The following is a 19,785-nucleotide window of genomic DNA, read 5'->3' as shown; positions in this document are numbered from 1 at the left end:
ATGGCATGCAATTCAACTGATGAAGAGGAAGTCACATTTCCAGTCTTCAATCCCATAACTGACATGAAGGACCCAGAGTTTCAGCTTGGTATGTTGTTTCCAAATGCTAAAATCTTCAGAGCTGCAGTGAGAAAGCAAGCAATTATGCACAGAAGACCTATTAAGATATGCAGGAACTATGGTATCAGGGTGAGGTTTATTTGTGAGAAGCCATGTGAATGGAAGATTTATGCTTCAAAGATGAACTCAACCAATACCTATCAGATCAAGGTATACAACCCTAAACATACCTGCACAGCTACTTTTTATCAGAAACAAATTAATTCAAGGTGGATTGCTGAGCATTATGAAGATGAAATCAGGATAAATCCAACATGGCCACTAGCTGCTTTTTTGAAAAAAGTTGTTAATGACTGGCATTGTCATGTTAGTGTATATGCAATTGCAAGGGCAAAGAAGAAAGTTTTGGACAACATAAATGGTAAACATGTGGATCAGTATGGGAGAGTATGGGAGTATGGGGAGCAGATTTTGAAGGTGATGCCTCAGTCAACAGTTCAAATTATGACAGAAGATCAAGAACTAGCAGGTGGTAGGAAGAGATTTAAGAGAATGTACATATACTTTGGTCCACCAAAAATGGGATTCAAAAATGGTTGTAGGCCATTGCTTGGACTGGATGGATGTCATTTGAAGGGCCCATATGGTGGCCAGTTGCTTGCAGCTGTGGCAACAGATGCAAATGATGGAATGTATCCCCTTGTCTGGGCAGTTGTAGAAACTAGTTGTAGAAACTGAGAATAATGACAGTTGGAACTGGTTTCTAGAGAGCCTCAAGTCTGACATGAGGATAGAGAATGATGGTGCATTCACTTTCATAAGTGACAGACAAAATGTAAAAGATTTGAATAATAATAATAATACTTTTATATATAATAGTAGTTAATGATTGGTTGGTGCTTTGGCAGGGCCTGATAAATGCTTTGGAAGCTGTATTCCCTAATGTTGAACATAGGTTATGTGTCATGCATCTATATAGGAATATGTGGAAGGAGCATAAAGGCATTGGTGTGAGGATGTATTTGTGGTTGGCTGCTAGGGTCACCACTGACTATACATTTAACAAACATATGCAAGAGATGAAAAAAGTTTGTCAAATTTTACATTTTTTCATATAAAGTGCAATTACATTTCACTAACTATACCCTGATATTTACATTTCTGTCCAACAGTTGTCAAGGAAGTACTTTGAATGGCTTAGTGAAAAACCTAGAAGTCAGTGGTCCCGGAGTGCATTCAGGAATCTTTGCAGGATTGACATGTTTGTTAATAACCATTGTGAGGTTTTTAACAGCACAATCGGGAAATGCAGGGATCTACCTATTATATTTATGCTAAAGGCCATTCATAATGATGTTATGGTGAGAATTCAGAAGAGAAGAGACAAAATGTTGAACAGCTATGCCCTCAATCCAGTGTGTCATAATGCTATGAGGAGGCTGAACAAGTAAGTCAAATGACTTTCTTTAGGTACCTTTGGATTCATACCTGAGATGTTGATAACTATGATTTTGTTCTTACTTGAAGGGCAATAAATCAGGCGTTAGTTCCTGGTTCTTAGTTAGCATATTTTCTTTTAACTAGTTTGCTGGTATTCAGTGAGTTTTTAACTCTTCAATTTGTAAACCTTATTCTCAGTAATATCAAAACTGGCAGTTTGCTATTTCTTGTGTTTTGTTCATTTTATTTACATCCAATACATTCTAAACTTTGATCTTCTAATAGATAGTGACATACCTATTATATCACTAAATGTTGATGCTTCAGTAGATGTAGATGAAGAGGAACGACAAGCAAGGAATATAATATATATAGTGATGCCAACATCTAACTTTTATAAATTCCTGAAGGATTTGAGGTACAAATCACTGGTGATGCCGACATGGATCTTCATTCTCATGTTTTTCCTTTACAATATTCTGAAGCGAATGTTGGCTCCTATACTGAATCGCTATATGAGATTATCTTTAATTTTTTTGCTAATGAAAAACTGGCAAAGAAGTCTACAAGACAACATGATAAGGAGGATCTCACTCATGTGGTATTTCCCTATGACATGTATGTTAAGGAAATTATATTGTAATTCCCGATGACATGTCTATTGAGGAAATACAAAGGATACATAGTGGTAAAAATACAAATCAACCTTGTTAGTTCAGATATGATGAACAGAGATATCAATCGAGGCATTCAAAAATGACTTTTTCTGTTGTTATTGCTCATGATTGAAATAGCTGAAAAAAGGGATCAAGAATCCTGAACTTATTGCTGCTCATCTCAAAACTTCTACAGTAATGATCAAATCTCTCCAAACTACTCAGAATATTAATCAAGAGGAAGTCAATTCTATTATAGGAGCTTTTAAATCAGTTAAAGCTAAGCAAGTGTTTGAGTTGACACTAAGCCATAGATGCCTATTTGCACACTGTTGCTGGGTATTTCCTTAGAAAATATTGCAATAGATGTGAAATTATGGCCCTATCACAAATGTTACTATAGTTAGAGAGCCATGTTGCTATAACTCAATAAATCTCAGGTGTTGACTTAGACGTGTTACCTATTGCAATACATGCCACTATGTTGACATAGACCGTCAACTAAAGATTTATTTATTTTCAGAAAGAAAAAAGAAGATAAAATATAAATTACTCAAAATGCAATTATCTTTAAAAGTAATTTATTTGAATAAAGTAATTTATGGAGTTTATTAGAAAGTAAAAAAATGAATAATAATATTAAAATTTATAAAAAGTAAAAAAAATTATTTGAATTTATGATAAATGAACAGATTTTAATTTATTAAAATTAATTAGTTTTGACTAACATCATTAAAATATTGAATTTAAAAAATAATAATCTACATTATCTAAGAATTTTTAAAAATAAAATAAAGCAATTAATAGCTTGTAATAGATACAATGTATAGAATTAATTTTTTTTAAATTAAACAATTTAAAATAAACAAATTTGGAGTAGGCGGCTAATTGTACACAGAGCGGCAAATCAAACACCACTCTCTCTCCCTTGTACTCTTTTTTATCTTTTATGTGTATTCATAATCTATACATAAACAAAATTTCTTTGATTGGAGCCTTCTTCAATCAATTTTGAACTTATTGGATTAGGCATTTTTGACTATTTGTTATTAATTTAGGGTTGTTTTTTCTCTTTGGGGCCTGATTTTTATTCTTCAATTGAAAATTAGGGCTTTAGGGATTTAGTTGGAGTTGAATTTGGGAATTTGTGTCTTCAATTTGAGGTAATACTCTATCTGTATGTATATAAGTTCCGGTTACCAGTACTATTTTCTTGAATATATGTAGAGTTATTAGAAATTTGGACTTTGGATATGTACTCTGGTTTGCAATTCTTACGTTCTTGTTAACCAAACATTATAGCTAATTAGGTATCCAAGAAAACCATATTTAACTTTGTATGTGTGTCTCGGTCTTGCTCTTTTAGTAAACCATTGTTATATAATTAATTGTGGAAGGGAGGGTGGAATTATGTTCATTGGTTTTAGATGTAACAGGTTGTTCTTCCCACATGGTTTTTGTGAATATTGGTATACATGTGAAGGTACTTTGTTGCTTCATCTGTTGCAGAATTACTTCAGTTTGGTGTTTGATATAATTACATTATATTTTGTTTTCAAATATAGATCAGATAATAATGAATGATTGGACGCTCTTGCTTGTCAGTGTGGGGAATGTTCATTGTTCCGGTAAGAATACCTTCGGTGGATATGGCTGCAAGTGCAAGGGGAGAAACTTTATATGATGGAGCAAGACACATGTACAAGTAATAAGAAACTTTCTTGACAGTTACACAACCAAACATCTCTTATAGCATAAAGAAATATATAATTCAATTTTATTTGGCTAGTTATGTTGTCAAACAAAGCTCATGTTTTATCATATAAAATTTATTACCTTGTTTATCCTTAATTAATAATCTTACGGTTTTAAGTATGTGTACATTAAAATGGACTTCATGGTCCAAGTATCATACCAGATCTTATACAAAATAGAAATAGTGTATAAAGATGATTTCAAATACTATATTTGGGTGGGTTGTTTAAGTTTTTGTGGTCTTAATGGGGCTGTTATTTCTGTTCGGGATTTGCCTAGCTTGTTTTGTCTGAGGGGTGGTTATAGGGTGGGCTTGAAGGTGGTGGGGGTAGCTTTTTGCTACTTGTCGTTGGGGAGTCGAATTGTCAAGCAGTGGAGGATGTTGTTCGTCTTGCTGGTTATGTCTTGGTTGTGTGTTTATGCCGAGGTTTTGCATACTTTACGAGCTGGGTTTTCTGTAAGGTGTGATTTTAGTGGATGTTCGACGGCATTAGGGTGGGGGAATTAGTCTGTTGTGTGGTTGAGTTGGAAGGTAAAGAAGGTGCAGGTCATATCTGATTGTGCTAGTTTAATTCATGCGTCTCGGGATCGTGGTTTGAGGGTGAGTCTTGATTTTCTAAGGTAGGGTTTATAACTTAAAGCATCCTACAAGCCAAGTTAATTTGAGGACCTAGGTTTAGAATATTGGTAGAGATGAAGCTCTATTTTGGTTTGGCTGGTGTTGTACAAATTTGATTTGGTCTGCGGGTGCTGGTCTTTAGTAACTGAATACATAAAGAACATTAATGCAAATTTTGGTCTGAGGTAGGATGACAAGAAATTTTGTTTGATTTTTTTGTAGTGTTGTTTTTTGCTATATCCATATTCTTGGAATTTCTCTGCATATTGCTGAATGCATTCATTTTCCCTAAACTACCGGTTGTCAAGTACTCACTACAAGAAAAGGACCAACAGACATCACCTCATAGACATCGATGTCATTAAGGGCCGATGTTAAAAATATTTTTAACATCGGTTTGTTCCAAAACGATGTTAAAGACCGTTTTTTTACATTAGTTAAAATCAAAACGGATGTTTAAACTACTTCTTAAAAAAATCGCGTAAAATAACCCCTTAACAAAAATATTTCCCCTTAAGAAAGAAATATTTCACCGCTTCTTTCTTCTCTCTCACACGACTCTCTCCTTCATCTCCTTCTCTTTCCCGATTCTCTGTCACTCACTCACTCTCACCCTTCTACATTAAAACCCTAATTTATACCACCTTAATTAAAGATATAGGTTTGAAACCCCTAATTTGAATCCTATATTTCAAGTAATCGAACCCTAACTTTCGACTAAAATGGCCGATTAGCTGCAAGTTTTGGTCGATTTGTGCAAAGGAGGTTTAACATTGGTCGATTTGTGCAAAGGAGGTTGAACCCTAACTCGAATCCGCTGTAATTAGTAAGTGTTACTCTAATTTCTTTTCAAAATTCAATTTTCGGTTTTTTATTCTTTCTTTTTGTGAAATGTGTTGCTTGATTTTGGTTTTTGATTATTTTGTTGATACGGGTTTTTTGTTATTTCTGTATTTGGTTTAATCTGCTGTACAGATCATTAGTTTAATTGTATGCATATTTGTAATTATGGCAGTTGTGTAACCAAGGTTGTTGTGGGTTTAAGGCTACAATCTCCAAGTTTGAATCTTCTACTCTTTTTCTACATTTTCAGTATTTCATTTGATGGGTATCTATTTATTGGTATAAAATGTGTTTTTATTGAGATTTCTTGATTTCGGTAGCTTCTTATGAAATTTCAAGGCCTAATTTGAATATTGAGTTTCATAACAAGCACTACAAGAAAAATGTTCATAGACATCGGTTTTTGGCCGATGTCTATGTTGTTTAGCAACCGATGTTGATGTCGGTGATGTCTATTCTAGACATCGGCCATAACCCGATGTCTTTACTCGCTTAGACATCGTTTCTGGCAAACTACCTGATGACCATGCATTATTTTTTTACAAAAAATGTTAGAAATAAATAATTTAATAAATAAATTACACCTATTACAACAGATTAAACATACAATGAGCTATGTTTTTTTCCACATAGACATCGATTTTTTTCATAAAGGTGATGTAAAATCAGATATTAAACATCGATTTATTTAGTAAAATGTGATGTCTATGTTGGCACTTAGACATCAATTTTATCCTAATTAAGGTGATGTCTATATTTCTTTTAGACTTGAACATGTGAGTCTTTGACATCGGGTTTTTAGGAAAAAACGAAGTACATCAACTTCTTTGACATCAGTTTTCTTCACTAAAAGTGATGTACAATTGTCTTTGAGACATCAGTATTTATATATTAAAGGTGATGTACAATTATTTTTTTGACATCAGTATTTATTCATTAAAATGGATGTCCAATCATTTTTTTGACATCAATATTTATTCATTAGAAGTATTTAAACAATGAACTAACTAAACACTTATATTCATCAACATAAATATCAAGATCTAGTTTTATTACAGAATCATTCAAAATCAAATTAAGAGTTATTGACCTTAAGCTACAATAGAAGGAATGGCGTTGTCTTAAGCTACAATTTGAGGTTATCAGATCATATACGAGGCTGAACTCCTGATGCTATAGAAGGCCATTCTATAAATTTTTGTCTACCCCTAGCTTTTATTCCCTCTTCGAACATTTCCAATTTTTGACAGCCTCCCCGATCTCCTCTGGAGTCTTTACCTTAATCTTGCTCGACAAGGTTCGGCATGTCAAATCCATCAGACTCCTTATTTTCAAGTAGTTTACCGCCTGAAATCACAAAAGATGAAAATTTAGCCATATAGTACACTCTGTTATATTTGGTTCCTCATATATCTAGGCCAGTCTTAAGTAAAGTCTGGTACTAAGGTACAAGCTTTCAATTGTTAATCAAATATTCTAAAACAATCACAAATAAATGACAAAATCATGAATCGTCTATCCATCGAACTCTTTTAGACCACAAAAGTATTATACTAGCTGTGCAACTAAAACTCACTTGTGCTAGTTAGCTTCAGCAAAATGCCCCAGGTCAGAGATGTGAAACTATATGCACTCATACAATTCTTGGCAGCCTTATTCTGTTAGGTAAGCCTGATATGACAAATATGGCCCTCTGCTACTGCTACTAAAGGAAAAAGTGAAGCAGTGTGATACCACTCATTTTCAAAAATATCTTTATGAGATTGATTCTAGTCTATCACTCTTCCTCACTGATCACTGAGATACCTAAGCTCAATGTAACCAAACCATCACACCCTGCTCGATATTCACACCAATCAGTATTCAGTGCTACCTCCATTTCTCTAAGAATGTCCTCATTTCATGTTATTTCCTTCTTTATTTGGCCACACCATATCACCAAGCTACACACGCTAGGGGCATGATTGCCTCATCAGGCAGGAAAAACAAGATGCAAATTGAAGAAAGTACAAGAGATGATTTAAAACAAAAATTATGAATTGTCCATGTTTTACTCTAATCTAATGATAGACACGCAGTAAAAGTCACTGAAAGAAATTCTTTTCCCTTTTCTTTCTCGCTTTGTTCCTCTTCTTTCATAATGTTTCTCAAATTAAAGTGTATTACCTGTGTCCTAAAAATTAAAATACAGGGAGTTGCTACATAAGACAAATTTACTAATAGGTTATCTCAAAAACTGTACAGTGATCCTAGTATTTGTAACATGAAATATGAAGCAAGTCAAACAACAGTCAGCATTTCTGCTAGGCAAAAAAAAAGTCAGCATTTCTTATCAAATTCATATACTAATTGTCAACAATCTCACTAGTGTTAAATATGGTAGGTTTAAAATCAGAATAAACCCGTAGATACAGAGATATGAAATATTCCAGAATTAGCGAAGAGGCAACGGATGTAAAAATATGTGACATACCTGGGAGGGTTGCGTACATTCCTCATAAACTGCAAATGGCTGACGTTTAGGATGTTTAAAAGCTACGTTCCGATTTGCTTGATAGTTAGTGTAAGAATACGGGTGAGGTGATTTTGAGAAGCCACCTGCACCCCATAAATATAGAGTCAACCTGCATAAAAATGATATTTGGTAATTTAAGTGCATTTAAGTCATATATATTTAGTCATTTGCTTAGAAACTTGCCGATTCATGCAGACCGGTTCATCAGACGACTCCCCATAACTTAGAACTTCAAGTTCCAATATGACAGCTTTACCTATACAATCAAAAGACATGCCATAATAACAAAAGCGAGTTAATTTAATGGTGACACCAATCAGGTAACATGTATGTTTAGGGGAATGAAAACATGATAAAATGATTGTGCATGTAGGTAATAATAATATCGCTACCACTATGACAGCAACAAAGTAATTACAAAATACATAGATTCTAAACTTTGAAAAAATCACATTCAGTTAAGATTTACAATGCTATATATATATATATATATATCAGATCATTCACAAACCTTTATCATGCAATCCCACAATACTTGTTTTATTTCGTATCTGCATCAACAATAAATTTCAAAACTTGTAATAATAGAAGTCTGAATTGAGGATAGTTAAGCAGATTCTTATTTAATTATTTTATATTTGCGCGAGCACACGCACATGCGCGCACTACTATACACTAAAATCTCTCCGGCAGAGGTTACTAATATCCGTATAGAAGAAATTGTGATTTCAAATTGGCACTCTAATCTAACAAAGAAATTGTACATATCAATGAAATTCACAAATTGTTAGTTATAAAGAACTTGAGGTTAAGAACCTTACACAAGTAGGCAACGGCCTGTAAATTTCTATAAACTGTTGTCCATGCAATAACAGGCGCGGATCAAATCTAGCAAAAATAAGTACCGACCTGCTCAGTCAGGCAAAATTACAGCAAAGATAAGATTGAATTAAAAAAACAAAAAGGTATACTCACAATATTCTAGGTATTTCAGAAATATTTATCGATCCCAGTGAGTATATAGCAGCAAATGTCAGTAAGACCTACAACCACGAAGTCGATACAAAATACATAAAACTCGAAAACTTTAATAATATCTATACATAGATTGCTCCAACTTAATCTGCTTATAATTCCAATTACTCGACAAACTTATAGTACCTTAATGAATTTCTGGCCATTTTCGTGGTAAACGTATTTGAGCTCTTTGTCATCTAAAGCATTAGTACCACAAGCTCCAATACCGAGAGCATACAAAGTAACATCTCTAATCAAAAAAATAATTCTAATTAAACAACAAAAATGCTCAATTATGATAATAATACATGTATATATAAAAAAAAATGGATTTACCTCTCATCATAAGTGAACAATCTCTGTAATTGATCACAAACAAATCAAGAATTATATCGAATTGTAAGTGTTTAATTTAACACTTACCACAAAGAGTATGAGTGCAAAAGATTTTTTTTTTGAATTATCATATTAAATAACTCTAGTCCTTACCACAAAGAGTGTCCAATTATCAGCTTTGAAAGGCCTGTGAAACCACATTCTTCATAAAAATATGTTGATTAAGCTTCAACTCCAAACATAGAAAAGTTAAATTGAAGTTGTCACTGAACCTCAGTCTGTATTATACTTGTCAGAAATATTCCAGAGTGGAAACAACAGTGTGCATAACTAAGAGATCAAAGATTTGTCACTCATAATATTGTTGAAGAACTACTGCACTTACACGTGATTCAAACTAACAGATGATGTTTTCAAACCCTTTGTTCGATGAGGATTTAAATTTACTCGGAGAAACACCAGATCCGAAATAAATGTTGTTATATATCTGCAGTCATGTTACATATTTGTTAGATTTAGAAAAACATAAATTCAAATTAAAGTTAGGTTACCTCTTGGCTTATAACCAAGGTATGCAAAGCTTCGGCCTCAGGTGAGGTATTTAAATTTTTGCAATTGACCGTTTCTATACACACAAGGTATTTATAATTTTAAAAAATTATGCTTCTTGATAACTGGCCCTGTATGATATAACTAGGATCTCTAAATATAGAGAAGGCAGGAAACACGGTCCTTGAATAAATTAAATTTCCTGGATAAATTGGTCTTTTAATTTTGGATCAACTGCTTTTGATCACAACACTCATGTTCTTGACTACATTATAGCTTTATACTCTATAAGATAATTTTAGTTGAGTGTATAAAAAAATGGCAGCATCAGACACAATTAGTAATCATACTTCACAAATGTTAAGCTATAAGTTAAATGATAATAAAACACAAACAAAACAAAAACAAAAATCAAATATAAACATCTGTGATCTATTCAAATACTAATTAGTGCTTACTCTGTGTGAAAAACACACGACATAACAGACTTTGAAATCGATAGCCCCGGACAGAGATAGAGCACATATTCAAAATCGATCACGAATCAGCATCAGCTTATAGCTAAAGAAGACTTGGATAATTACGACACAACAATCATTAACAAAATTTACGCAATTACATCACTAACTAATTAGCTTAGGTAACTGAAACAATTGTAATACAAGTTTAAATTACATTACATACAATCAATAATCTTCATATTCAATTGTCAGCAGATTCAAGATATATAAAAACCCATAAAACACACTATAGATACAATTAATATAAAATCTACAGATCTAATCCAGGTAAGGTGTTAAAAGATCAGAACTTTTTATATAAAAGCATCAAACCAAGCATAAAAGAACACACAACTACAAAACAATTACTGAGAGAGAGAGATAATATATCGATGATTGTTGCTCAAGGTGGGAAGCCAAGAGTTCTTCTTGAGTTTGAGTAGTAACTTTGAGATACAATGATAACCCGACCACGAGGCAGTATAGAAAAGTAGAAGTATATAAATTAAGTTATGGGTTTTAATATTGTATTCTTTTCTGGAATCATGTACCAAGTAGCATTAGGAACAAATAGATCATTACTCAAGCATGAAGTGCAATTAGGGTTTAGAATTGAAATATCCCCAATTTAAAATTAAATGAAACTAAGAATTCGAGTTTTGTAGCTCACTTATATACCAATTCGAGCTTTATATCTTCGAACAAATTGAACAGACTTCCACTCGAATGAATCGGTTTATCGATAGTAGAACTTCGGACAAATTAAATCAAGTTGAACATCTGGGGGAACTTCTGAACCTTCCGTGAACGATTTAAGACTTTAGGTGGAGGGTGGAGGGTGGAGGGTGGAGGGTGGAGGGTGGACGGTGGAGGGGGGAGGGAGGGAGAGAGAGAGGTCGGGGTGGGGGTGAGACGAGAGAGAGTGAAAGTTTAATTATTAACTTAGTTTCTGAAAATGGGGGGAAGAATTGGTAAATGAGTGGGAACCTGAAAAAAATTTCGCTAAGGGGGAATAAAATTGAAAGAGGGCGCCCTGATTTTTTTTTTTGGTAATTTTAGACATCAGTTATTAAATAACCGATGTCTTCAAATAACATAGATATCAGAAAAATACGGGATGATGTTATTGGTTCTTTTAAAATCAGTGGCAACATCAACCGATGTCTAATGTATGATTTCTATTCAACTTTTTCTTGTAGTGAAGGTGCATAGAGTACTGAATTCAGGTGTGCTTTCGAATTTCTTTGTTTAGAGTTGTTTTGGTTATTAGTACTGAATTTGAACTCTCTAATAATTTGTTAGTTGGGGCATATATTGTTAACTAAAAAGAAATTACTGAAATTTATAACTTGGGTATGATATCTGATAGCATCGTGACTAGAGTAACTTGAGTATTCTATGGGGAGAGAAGGGTTATAAAATATTTATAGGAAACACAACAATTATTTGTATAAATTAAAACTATGTTTCTCATCGATTATGGAATATTGTTCAGGTTATTAGGTGTAGTTGTTGCTGGTTGATGATTTTAATAGATTTTGTTGTTTATATTCACTTTATGAATTAGGCTGGGCTCTTCAATTGCTTTCACTAACATCTACAAATTGTACAATTACGATACTGTTTTACTTAGAAGCTTATTAAGGTATTATAACAAACATGATTATTAGTGATTGCCAAATAAACAGATGGAGGCAGCCCCTCGTAGGTTTCAGCCAAAATTTTGCGGTGTTTGGAATTCTTGAATTGAATTTAGTTTTGTAACTTACACAATCAGTTCTGTTGTAACTCCATTGTGCTCTCTGTATTTCTAAAAGTGCTCTATTGTGGTCGATTTCATCACTTTCAAAACCTCTACCGAGGTCTCTTTTGGACAAACCTAAGATTATATCCTGTTTTTTTGTTTAAATGATAAAAACTTGCTTTGTGCTTAGTTGAATTTAACAATTATTGAGTTTATTTAATGGCTGGCTAATTTGAAGAGGTTTTGACAGTGTAAATATTGATGTCCGACATGTATCCAAATGTCCGACATTATATTTCTAAAAATTTATCGGGCTTTATTTTAAACAAGTATAGGCAGTAAGGGATCATGTTGGATGTAGGCTCTGGTGTACAATTAGCTTATAAGTCTCACTATGGATGTGAATTTATCCTCTGTGTGACATGTTCTACAGCCTACGCAGAAAGTTTGAGCATGGAATTCACAGCTCACTCTCAAACTAGTCCAGATTTTACATTTTTCTAATTTGATGTCTGCCATATATGTACATTCTGAATCCATAAGAGTTGTGCAACTATATCAACTTCTTTTAGGTCCTTGGCAGTTTCACATCGAAATATTAATTCTTGCATGTGCTGGGATCATATCTGATACTGAGATTAGTTAACATCAATTCTATTTTTCTTGAAGTACAAGAAGTCTGTCCTTCTTTGTGTGTTCATGCCTCATCATAATTAATAAGCACAATCTGAGGAGACGTAACCTAATAATACAATGTAATTTTAATGGATTATGTAAATATTTAATCTTTGTTTTCGCTGTTTTGATAGTATAAATATTTTTCCATGTGATAATATTTGAGTAATTAATTAGTTGACAGTGTCTTCACGTATATTTTTGTGATACAAGGTTGAAAGGAAACCTCTTGTATGTATGCTTGGGGTACCAAATCACATGACATATGCTGATTTTTGTCAAGTCTGTGATTCCTTTGTTCAACATATATTAAAAATGTGAATTGTCATGTATGAATTTAAAAATCTAATATTGCGATGTGTATTTGTCCATGTTGTATCCTATTGGATTTCTGTGTGACCTGGATACAATTATTATGCATTTCAGGACTGATGGGATGGAGGATAAATATAGTGTTCAGATACTCTTTTTTCGTTCTAACTTCAAATATGAATTTTAACCTAAAACTAATAATAAAAAATCAATATTAAGATTTAAAAAAGTAAGAGTAACGTGAGGCCATTTTGTATTGGTATCTTATAATATTTGGTATTCTGATACAGGAAGAGACTTGTGATATGCATTTCGCAGTTGATGTTCAATACACAGGTTCAATATAACATGCACAGGCTTCACCTGTCAGCTCCACTGAGCAGCCATCTTGTCCGGATTGTCTTGGTATTATCTTTAAACTAACAAATAAACTGCATATGCATATAGATTAGTAACAAGAGATGCATATTTAATGTGGGAAGACTTATAAAGTATTGCATACTCGCATGCTTATAAGGCGTTACTCCATAGGGCAAACTTGAAATGTGAAGCCCCGAAAAGCATTATATACACTACGCCATAGATTGCATGTTGTTACCGTTCACACTCGGGTTGCAAAAAAAACTGTAATATTAGCTTTCCAAACAAATGTCTACCGCAACCGCAACCCCTCTTTTTTGATGTTGTGGTATAGTTACAATGTGTTAACAAAATGGCATATATAATTAAAGATGATTTTTTTATTTAACTAATTAGTAATTATTTACATGTAAATGAATTAAAATATATATTTTATTTATTTTTAAAAGTTAATAATATTAGTGGAGTGATTTATAATATATTGATAAAGTAAATATTTTATACAACTTAACAAGTCATTACTGATTTTATTTATAATGTTTATATATTTTTGACTTTCTTCATTTTTCATAAAAAATATTTAAAACTTTATTTATTTAAAAAATATATAAATAATAATGTAAATTTCAATAAAAAAGTTGGACCGGGATATTTATTTTAATTAGAACTTGGGCCAAGAGATGAAATTGGGGGCGGGATGTGAAAAATGGGGAGCGGGTGGTTGAAATTTTAACCAAAATGAAAGAGGGCATTAAATTAGGGTTAAATGAAGCATAAATTTGAGTGTGCATCTCTCCCTCCTCCTTCTTCCTCTCCCTCGAGGTCTCTCGGTATTTAGAATTTCGTTTTTCTCTCTTTATTGATACCTATGATCACTGCCTTACACCCAACACCGAAAATGTGTTGCAATTGACCTCTTTTTCCATATTGCAACATTTTCAGGGTCTATAGAAACACAGTTTTGGTGTTGCTAAAAGCCATCTATGACGTAATGTGAGGAGGATTATCAAGTCAAGCACAATGATAAACGAATAAAGTTGAATTGTTATTTTATCACTTATAAATTTAGCCTTATACCAATGCTACTACAAAAAATACAACATGTTATTGTTATTGCCATGAGTATCTCATTATGTTCATACTATGGTCATCTTTATCTCATTTATATTAAAACTCTAATTAAAGAAAATGATAATCCATGATTCGATCCAAGTCTAAATCAAAGACGAAAAGTAATAAATTTATGTGAAAGGAAGAGTTAGCTAGGATAAGCTAATATTTGGGTGAATGACTAATTTAATATAATTTAAATTAAGGAAAAAAACTACACTTAGCTAATTAAAAATATATATAATGATAAAATTGTTGGGTTCCGAAGGCATAAAACGCAGCGGATAAACGTAAATAAAACAAAAATTCGAAACCCAAAAACAGGATCCATGTATAATTATGGGCAGATTATGGAGATAACGAATCATACCTTTCAAGAGATTAACTTTTACGAACTCAACGGAGATCCTAGCTATCACGCTTTGTGTCTACCTCTCGGAGAAACACCTCTATGGTATCCACACGAGCACCTTCAAGAACGTCTCACGAACTTGACTACGGAATGGATGTACTAGCCTCCTTCTTGACGATCTGAATTGCCTCTGCCTCTCTTTGCTGCTAGGGTTTTCTTAAAAAACGTTTAAACCTCTTTAACCTCTCATTATCTATTTATAATGACTGATTAAAAAGGCCCATAATAGCAAAGCCCAACCCTAGTAGGTATTGGATTAAATAATAAAAACGAATTTCTATTATTTAATTAATAACTAAGTCATACTTAATTATTATGGGCAAAAACATTCCTTTTAATTCGAATTTATATTATCTCAATTAAGTCTTACTTAATTATAATAAAATTCAAATAATCATCAATTAATTTAAATCCATAATTTAAATTAACTATTCCATTAAGTGCTCTATTTGTGCGACCCTATAGGCTATTATTTAATTGGCAATAATTTTATTCTCTAATAAAATTATAAACAATGAGCGGTATCTAGTAATACATCATTGTTACCCAATTAAATAATAATTAAATCGTGATTAGATAAAACCTTTCGTGATAATGTTTTTCCGTGTAATATAATCCCTTTAACCATACATATTATAGATTAAACTCGAGGCATGTATTTAGTCATCCTCTTCAACATTTAATCTGGGTTTACTTGATGCATGAGTAGATTATTGAAACAAATCATTATTTGAGCATGGCCATGCTTTTATAATCTCACTCAATCAAGAGGCCAATAATATCTCTCCTAATTATAGGAGGGTTAAATCCTTTATCTATCATTCATATTTCTCATACGACTCATGATATACCCGATGTCCACTTTTATCATCACCCGATCAAAAGTAACTTTTAATGTAGTCAAAGTATATTAATCCTCGTATAGAAATATAATGATTTCAAGTCAAAGGATCGTTACACCATTATCACTGTGAGTCTTTCTTATGACTTTATTAAACATGAAGAATCTCACTGTGGGTCTGTCCAGTACCATGTACTCTCACATGTACCTATGTATTGACTTCAGTATCCCCATACTTATAACCAATGAGATGTGGTTATCTTGTCAAACAACATACTAGTCTATCTATGTATTATTATTGTCCTATATAATAATACTCGACTAGGGACCTTTAAGAATATGATATATTATATAATCTCAAGTTCAAGTCATGTACTTAAACTATACAATTTGTATCATGATTCTAAGGACATTTATTATGCTAACAAAATATCGCAGTAATTAAGGTCATAATAAATACATTTATTGAATGATCAACTGACATAAAGATAAAAGAATAATGTATTGCCTCTAGGGCACCTACACTAACAATCTCCCACTTGCACTAGAGCCAATCACCCATATATCTAATACCCATGGAACTAGTGTGACCATCGTGCTTCTGCTGCGACAAGCCTTTGGTCAGTGGGTCTGCAATGTTATCATTTGTGTGCACTTTACATATGTGTATATCACCCCTTTCATTAATCTCTCGAATAAGGTGAAATCTCCTGAGTATATGTTTAGCCCGGGAGTGTGATCTAGGTTCTTTAGCCTGTGCAATGGCTCCATTATTATCGCAGTATAGATCAATGGGATCTGCGATCGATGGAACCACTCCCAAAACAGAAATGAACTTTCGAATCCAAACGGCCTCCTTAGCTGCTTCACAAGCTGCAATGTACTCAGCCTCCATTGTAGAATCAGCTACTGTTTCTTGCTTTGAACTCTTCCAGCTTACAGCACCTCCGTTTAGACAAAACACAAAACCAGACTGTGATACAGTATCATCTCTGTCTGTTTGGAAACTTGCATCGGTGTAACCTTTTACAACGAGTTTCTCTTCTCCTCCATACACCAAGAATGAATCTTTAGTTCTTTTCAGGTACTTAAGAATATTCTTAACTGCCGTCCAGTGACCTTCACCCGGATTAGACTGGTATCTGCTCGTCATGCTCAAAGCATACGAGACATCTGGGCGAGTACATACCATTGCATACATGATAGATCCAATTGCTGAAGCATATGGAACTTTATTCATGTGGTCCTTCTCATCCAATGATTTCGGACATTGGTCCTTAGAGATCGTTATCCCTTGAGACACAGGGACATATCCCCTTTTTGCATTTTGCATTCCAAAACGATGCAAAACCTTATCAATGTATGTGCTCTGACTTAGACCGATCATCCTTCTAGATCTTTCTCTATAGATCCTCATTCCTAGAATGTAGGATGCCTCTCCTAAGTCTTTAATGGAGAAATTGCTCCCTAACCACGTCTTAACAGCCTTTAGAGAAGGTATGTCATTCCCCATTAGTAGTATATCATCAACATATAGTACTATGAATGCCACATAGCTCCCATTAACCTTCTTGTAAACACACGGTTCATCTTCGTTTTGAACAAAGCCATACTCTATGACTATTTCATCAAAACGGATATTCCATCTCCTAGAGGATTGCTTCAATCCATAAATGGATCGACGCAATTTACATACCTTGCCAGCATTCCTTGGATCGACAAAACCCTCAGGTTGTGTCATGTACACATCCTCTTCAAGGCTTCCATTAAGGAAGGCTGTTTTGACATCCATTTGCCAGATTTCATAATCATGGAATGCTGCAATGGCAAGTAAAATCCTTATAGACTTGACCATAGCCACTGGTGAGAAAGTTTCATCATAGTCAATACCATGAATTTGTTTGAAACCTTTTGCAACCAGCCTAGCTTTATAGGTCTGAACATTTCCATCCATGCCCTTTTTCTTTTTAAAAACCCATTTGCACCCTATGGGTTTTACCCCTTCAGGTGGATCAACCAAAGTCCATACTTGGTTTTCGTACATGGAATCTATCTCGGATTTCATGGCTTCAAGCCATCTCTTAGAGTCTGGACTGTTCATAGCATCTTGGTATGTGAGAGGCTCATCTTCATCTATGAGCATCAAATCACCACACTGAGTCATGAGAAATCCATATCTCTCTGGCTCATGGCGAAATCTACCAGATCTACGAACAACCTGTGTTTGTTGAGCATTATCATTATTCTGCTCTTGTTCCACTTCAGGTTCAATGCTATTTTGCGGTTCTCGATCTTCATCGAGATCTATAGTTCTCCCACTGTTTCTTTTGGAAACAAAATCTCTTTCCATGAAGACAGCATCTCGAGCAATAAATACTTTCTGCTCAGAAGGACTATAAAAATAATACGCCTTTGTTTCATTAGGGTATCCTACAAAAATGCACTCTTCGGATTTAGGTCCAAGCTTGTCAGATTCTTGACGTTTCACAAATGCCTTACATCCCCAAACTTTCATAAAGTTCATGCCTGACCGTTTCTCTTTCCATATCTCATATGGAGTCTTTTGAACCTTCTTAGTAGGAACACGGTTAAGTGTGAAAGCCGCTGTTTCTAGAGCGTAACCCCAGAAACTAATTGGAAGATCTGCATGACTCATCATCGATCGCACCATGTCCAACAAGGTGCGATTTCTCCTCTCTGAAACTCCATTCCATTGAGGTGTTCCTGGCGGAGTGAGTTGCGATACAATACCACACTCTTTCAAATACTCTCTAAATTCGGTGCTTAAGTATTCACCCCCACGATCGGATCGTAAGATCTTAATACTTGCATCTCCGCCAATTTGCTTCTCTACTTCAACCTTGTATTCTTTAAATTTTTCAAAAGAATCGGATTTGTTCTTCATAAGATATACATATCCATATCTACTGAAATCATCAGTAAATGTTATGAAGTAGTAGTAGCCTCCTCTAGCCATTACACGCATTGGGCCACATACATCACTATGTATTAGCTCCAGACGTTTAGTGCCCCTTTGACCCTTACCAGTGAAAGGGGCTTTAGTCATCTTACCAAGCAAACAAGATTCGCATTCTTGGTATGATTCAAAATCAAACTTATCCAAGTATCCATCCTTATGTAATTTGGATATGCGTTTCTCATTTATGTGGCCTAGACGACAATGCCAGAGGTATGTTTGATTTGAGTCATTTATTTTAAGTCGTTTGTTTTCTATATTACAGACAGGGTTATCTAAATCAAGAACATATAAACCATTAAATAAACGCGCAACACCATAGGTTAAATCATTCAAAGCAAAAGAGCAACTGTTGTTCTTTATTGTAAACGAAAAACCTTTCTTGTCCAAACAAGAAACAGAAATAATGTTTCTGCGAATCGCAGGCACGTAAAAACAGTCTTCTAGTTCTAAAACAAGCCCAGAGGGCATAGATAAATAATAAGTCCCTACAGCTAAAGCAGCAACTTTTGCTCCATTCCCTACTCTTAGGTCCACTTCTCCCTTAGCCAGAGTTCTACTTCTCTGCAGGCCCTGCACATTTATACAAATGTGAGAAGCACATCCAGTATCAAATACCCAGGATGTAGAAATAGACAAATTGACTTCTATAACATAAATACCTGATCCAGAAATCTGAACTGCTTTCTTTTTCTTCAGATCCTCCAAGTAAATTGGACAGTTTCTCTTCCAGTGACCATCTTTCTTACAGTAATGACATTCACCCTTGGCCACACCACCTTTAGGCTTTAAAGCCTGTTTGGGACCTGACTTTGGCTTGGTTGTAGAATCAGATCCAATCTTCTTCTTACCCTTCCATTTTCCCTTCCCTTTGGCCTTACCTTTATTTCCCACCATCAGTATGGGAGCAGGTTCAGCTGTCTTCATGTTGGTCTCATATGTTCTCAACATATGCAACAATTCAGTAGGTGTTTTGTCAAATTCATTCATATTGTAGTTCACAACAAACTGAGTGAATTTGTTGTTCAAAGAATTCATGATTAGGTCAATACCAGTTTCCGGAC

At 34.0% G+C, this 19,785-nt stretch overlaps 2 protein-coding genes across 2 annotated transcripts; one reads left to right on the top strand and one right to left on the bottom strand.

Moving 5' to 3' along the window:
• On the top strand, positions 1-1,621 carry LOC141674769 (uncharacterized). The gene is made up of 4 exons (XM_074481469.1): positions 1-774; positions 969-1,148; positions 1,233-1,507; positions 1,588-1,621. Exons 1-4 carry the CDS (start codon positions 1-3, stop codon positions 1,619-1,621), a joined length of 1,263 nt encoding a protein of 420 aa, XP_074337570.1.
• Positions 1,622-6,588: 4,967 nt separating this feature from the next.
• On the bottom strand, positions 6,589-9,442 carry LOC141674768 (enoyl-CoA hydratase 2, peroxisomal-like). Its single transcript, XM_074481468.1, has 10 exons — positions 9,395-9,442; positions 9,242-9,264; positions 9,050-9,155; positions 8,864-8,931; positions 8,710-8,776; positions 8,558-8,563; positions 8,400-8,439; positions 8,072-8,144; positions 7,847-7,997; positions 6,589-6,720 (listed from the first exon to the last, which is right to left on the bottom strand). Exons 1-10 carry the CDS (start codon positions 9,440-9,442, stop codon positions 6,589-6,591), a joined length of 714 nt encoding a protein of 237 aa, XP_074337569.1.
• Between the last annotated feature and the right edge of the window lie 10,343 nt (positions 9,443-19,785).

The sequence above is a fragment of the Apium graveolens genome, chromosome 7 (genome assembly GCF_009905375.1).
Source record: "Apium graveolens cultivar Ventura chromosome 7, ASM990537v1, whole genome shotgun sequence".
Lineage (NCBI taxonomy): Eukaryota > Viridiplantae > Streptophyta > Magnoliopsida > Apiales > Apiaceae > Apium > Apium graveolens.
This window is presented reverse-complemented; position numbering and strand designations above follow the sequence as displayed.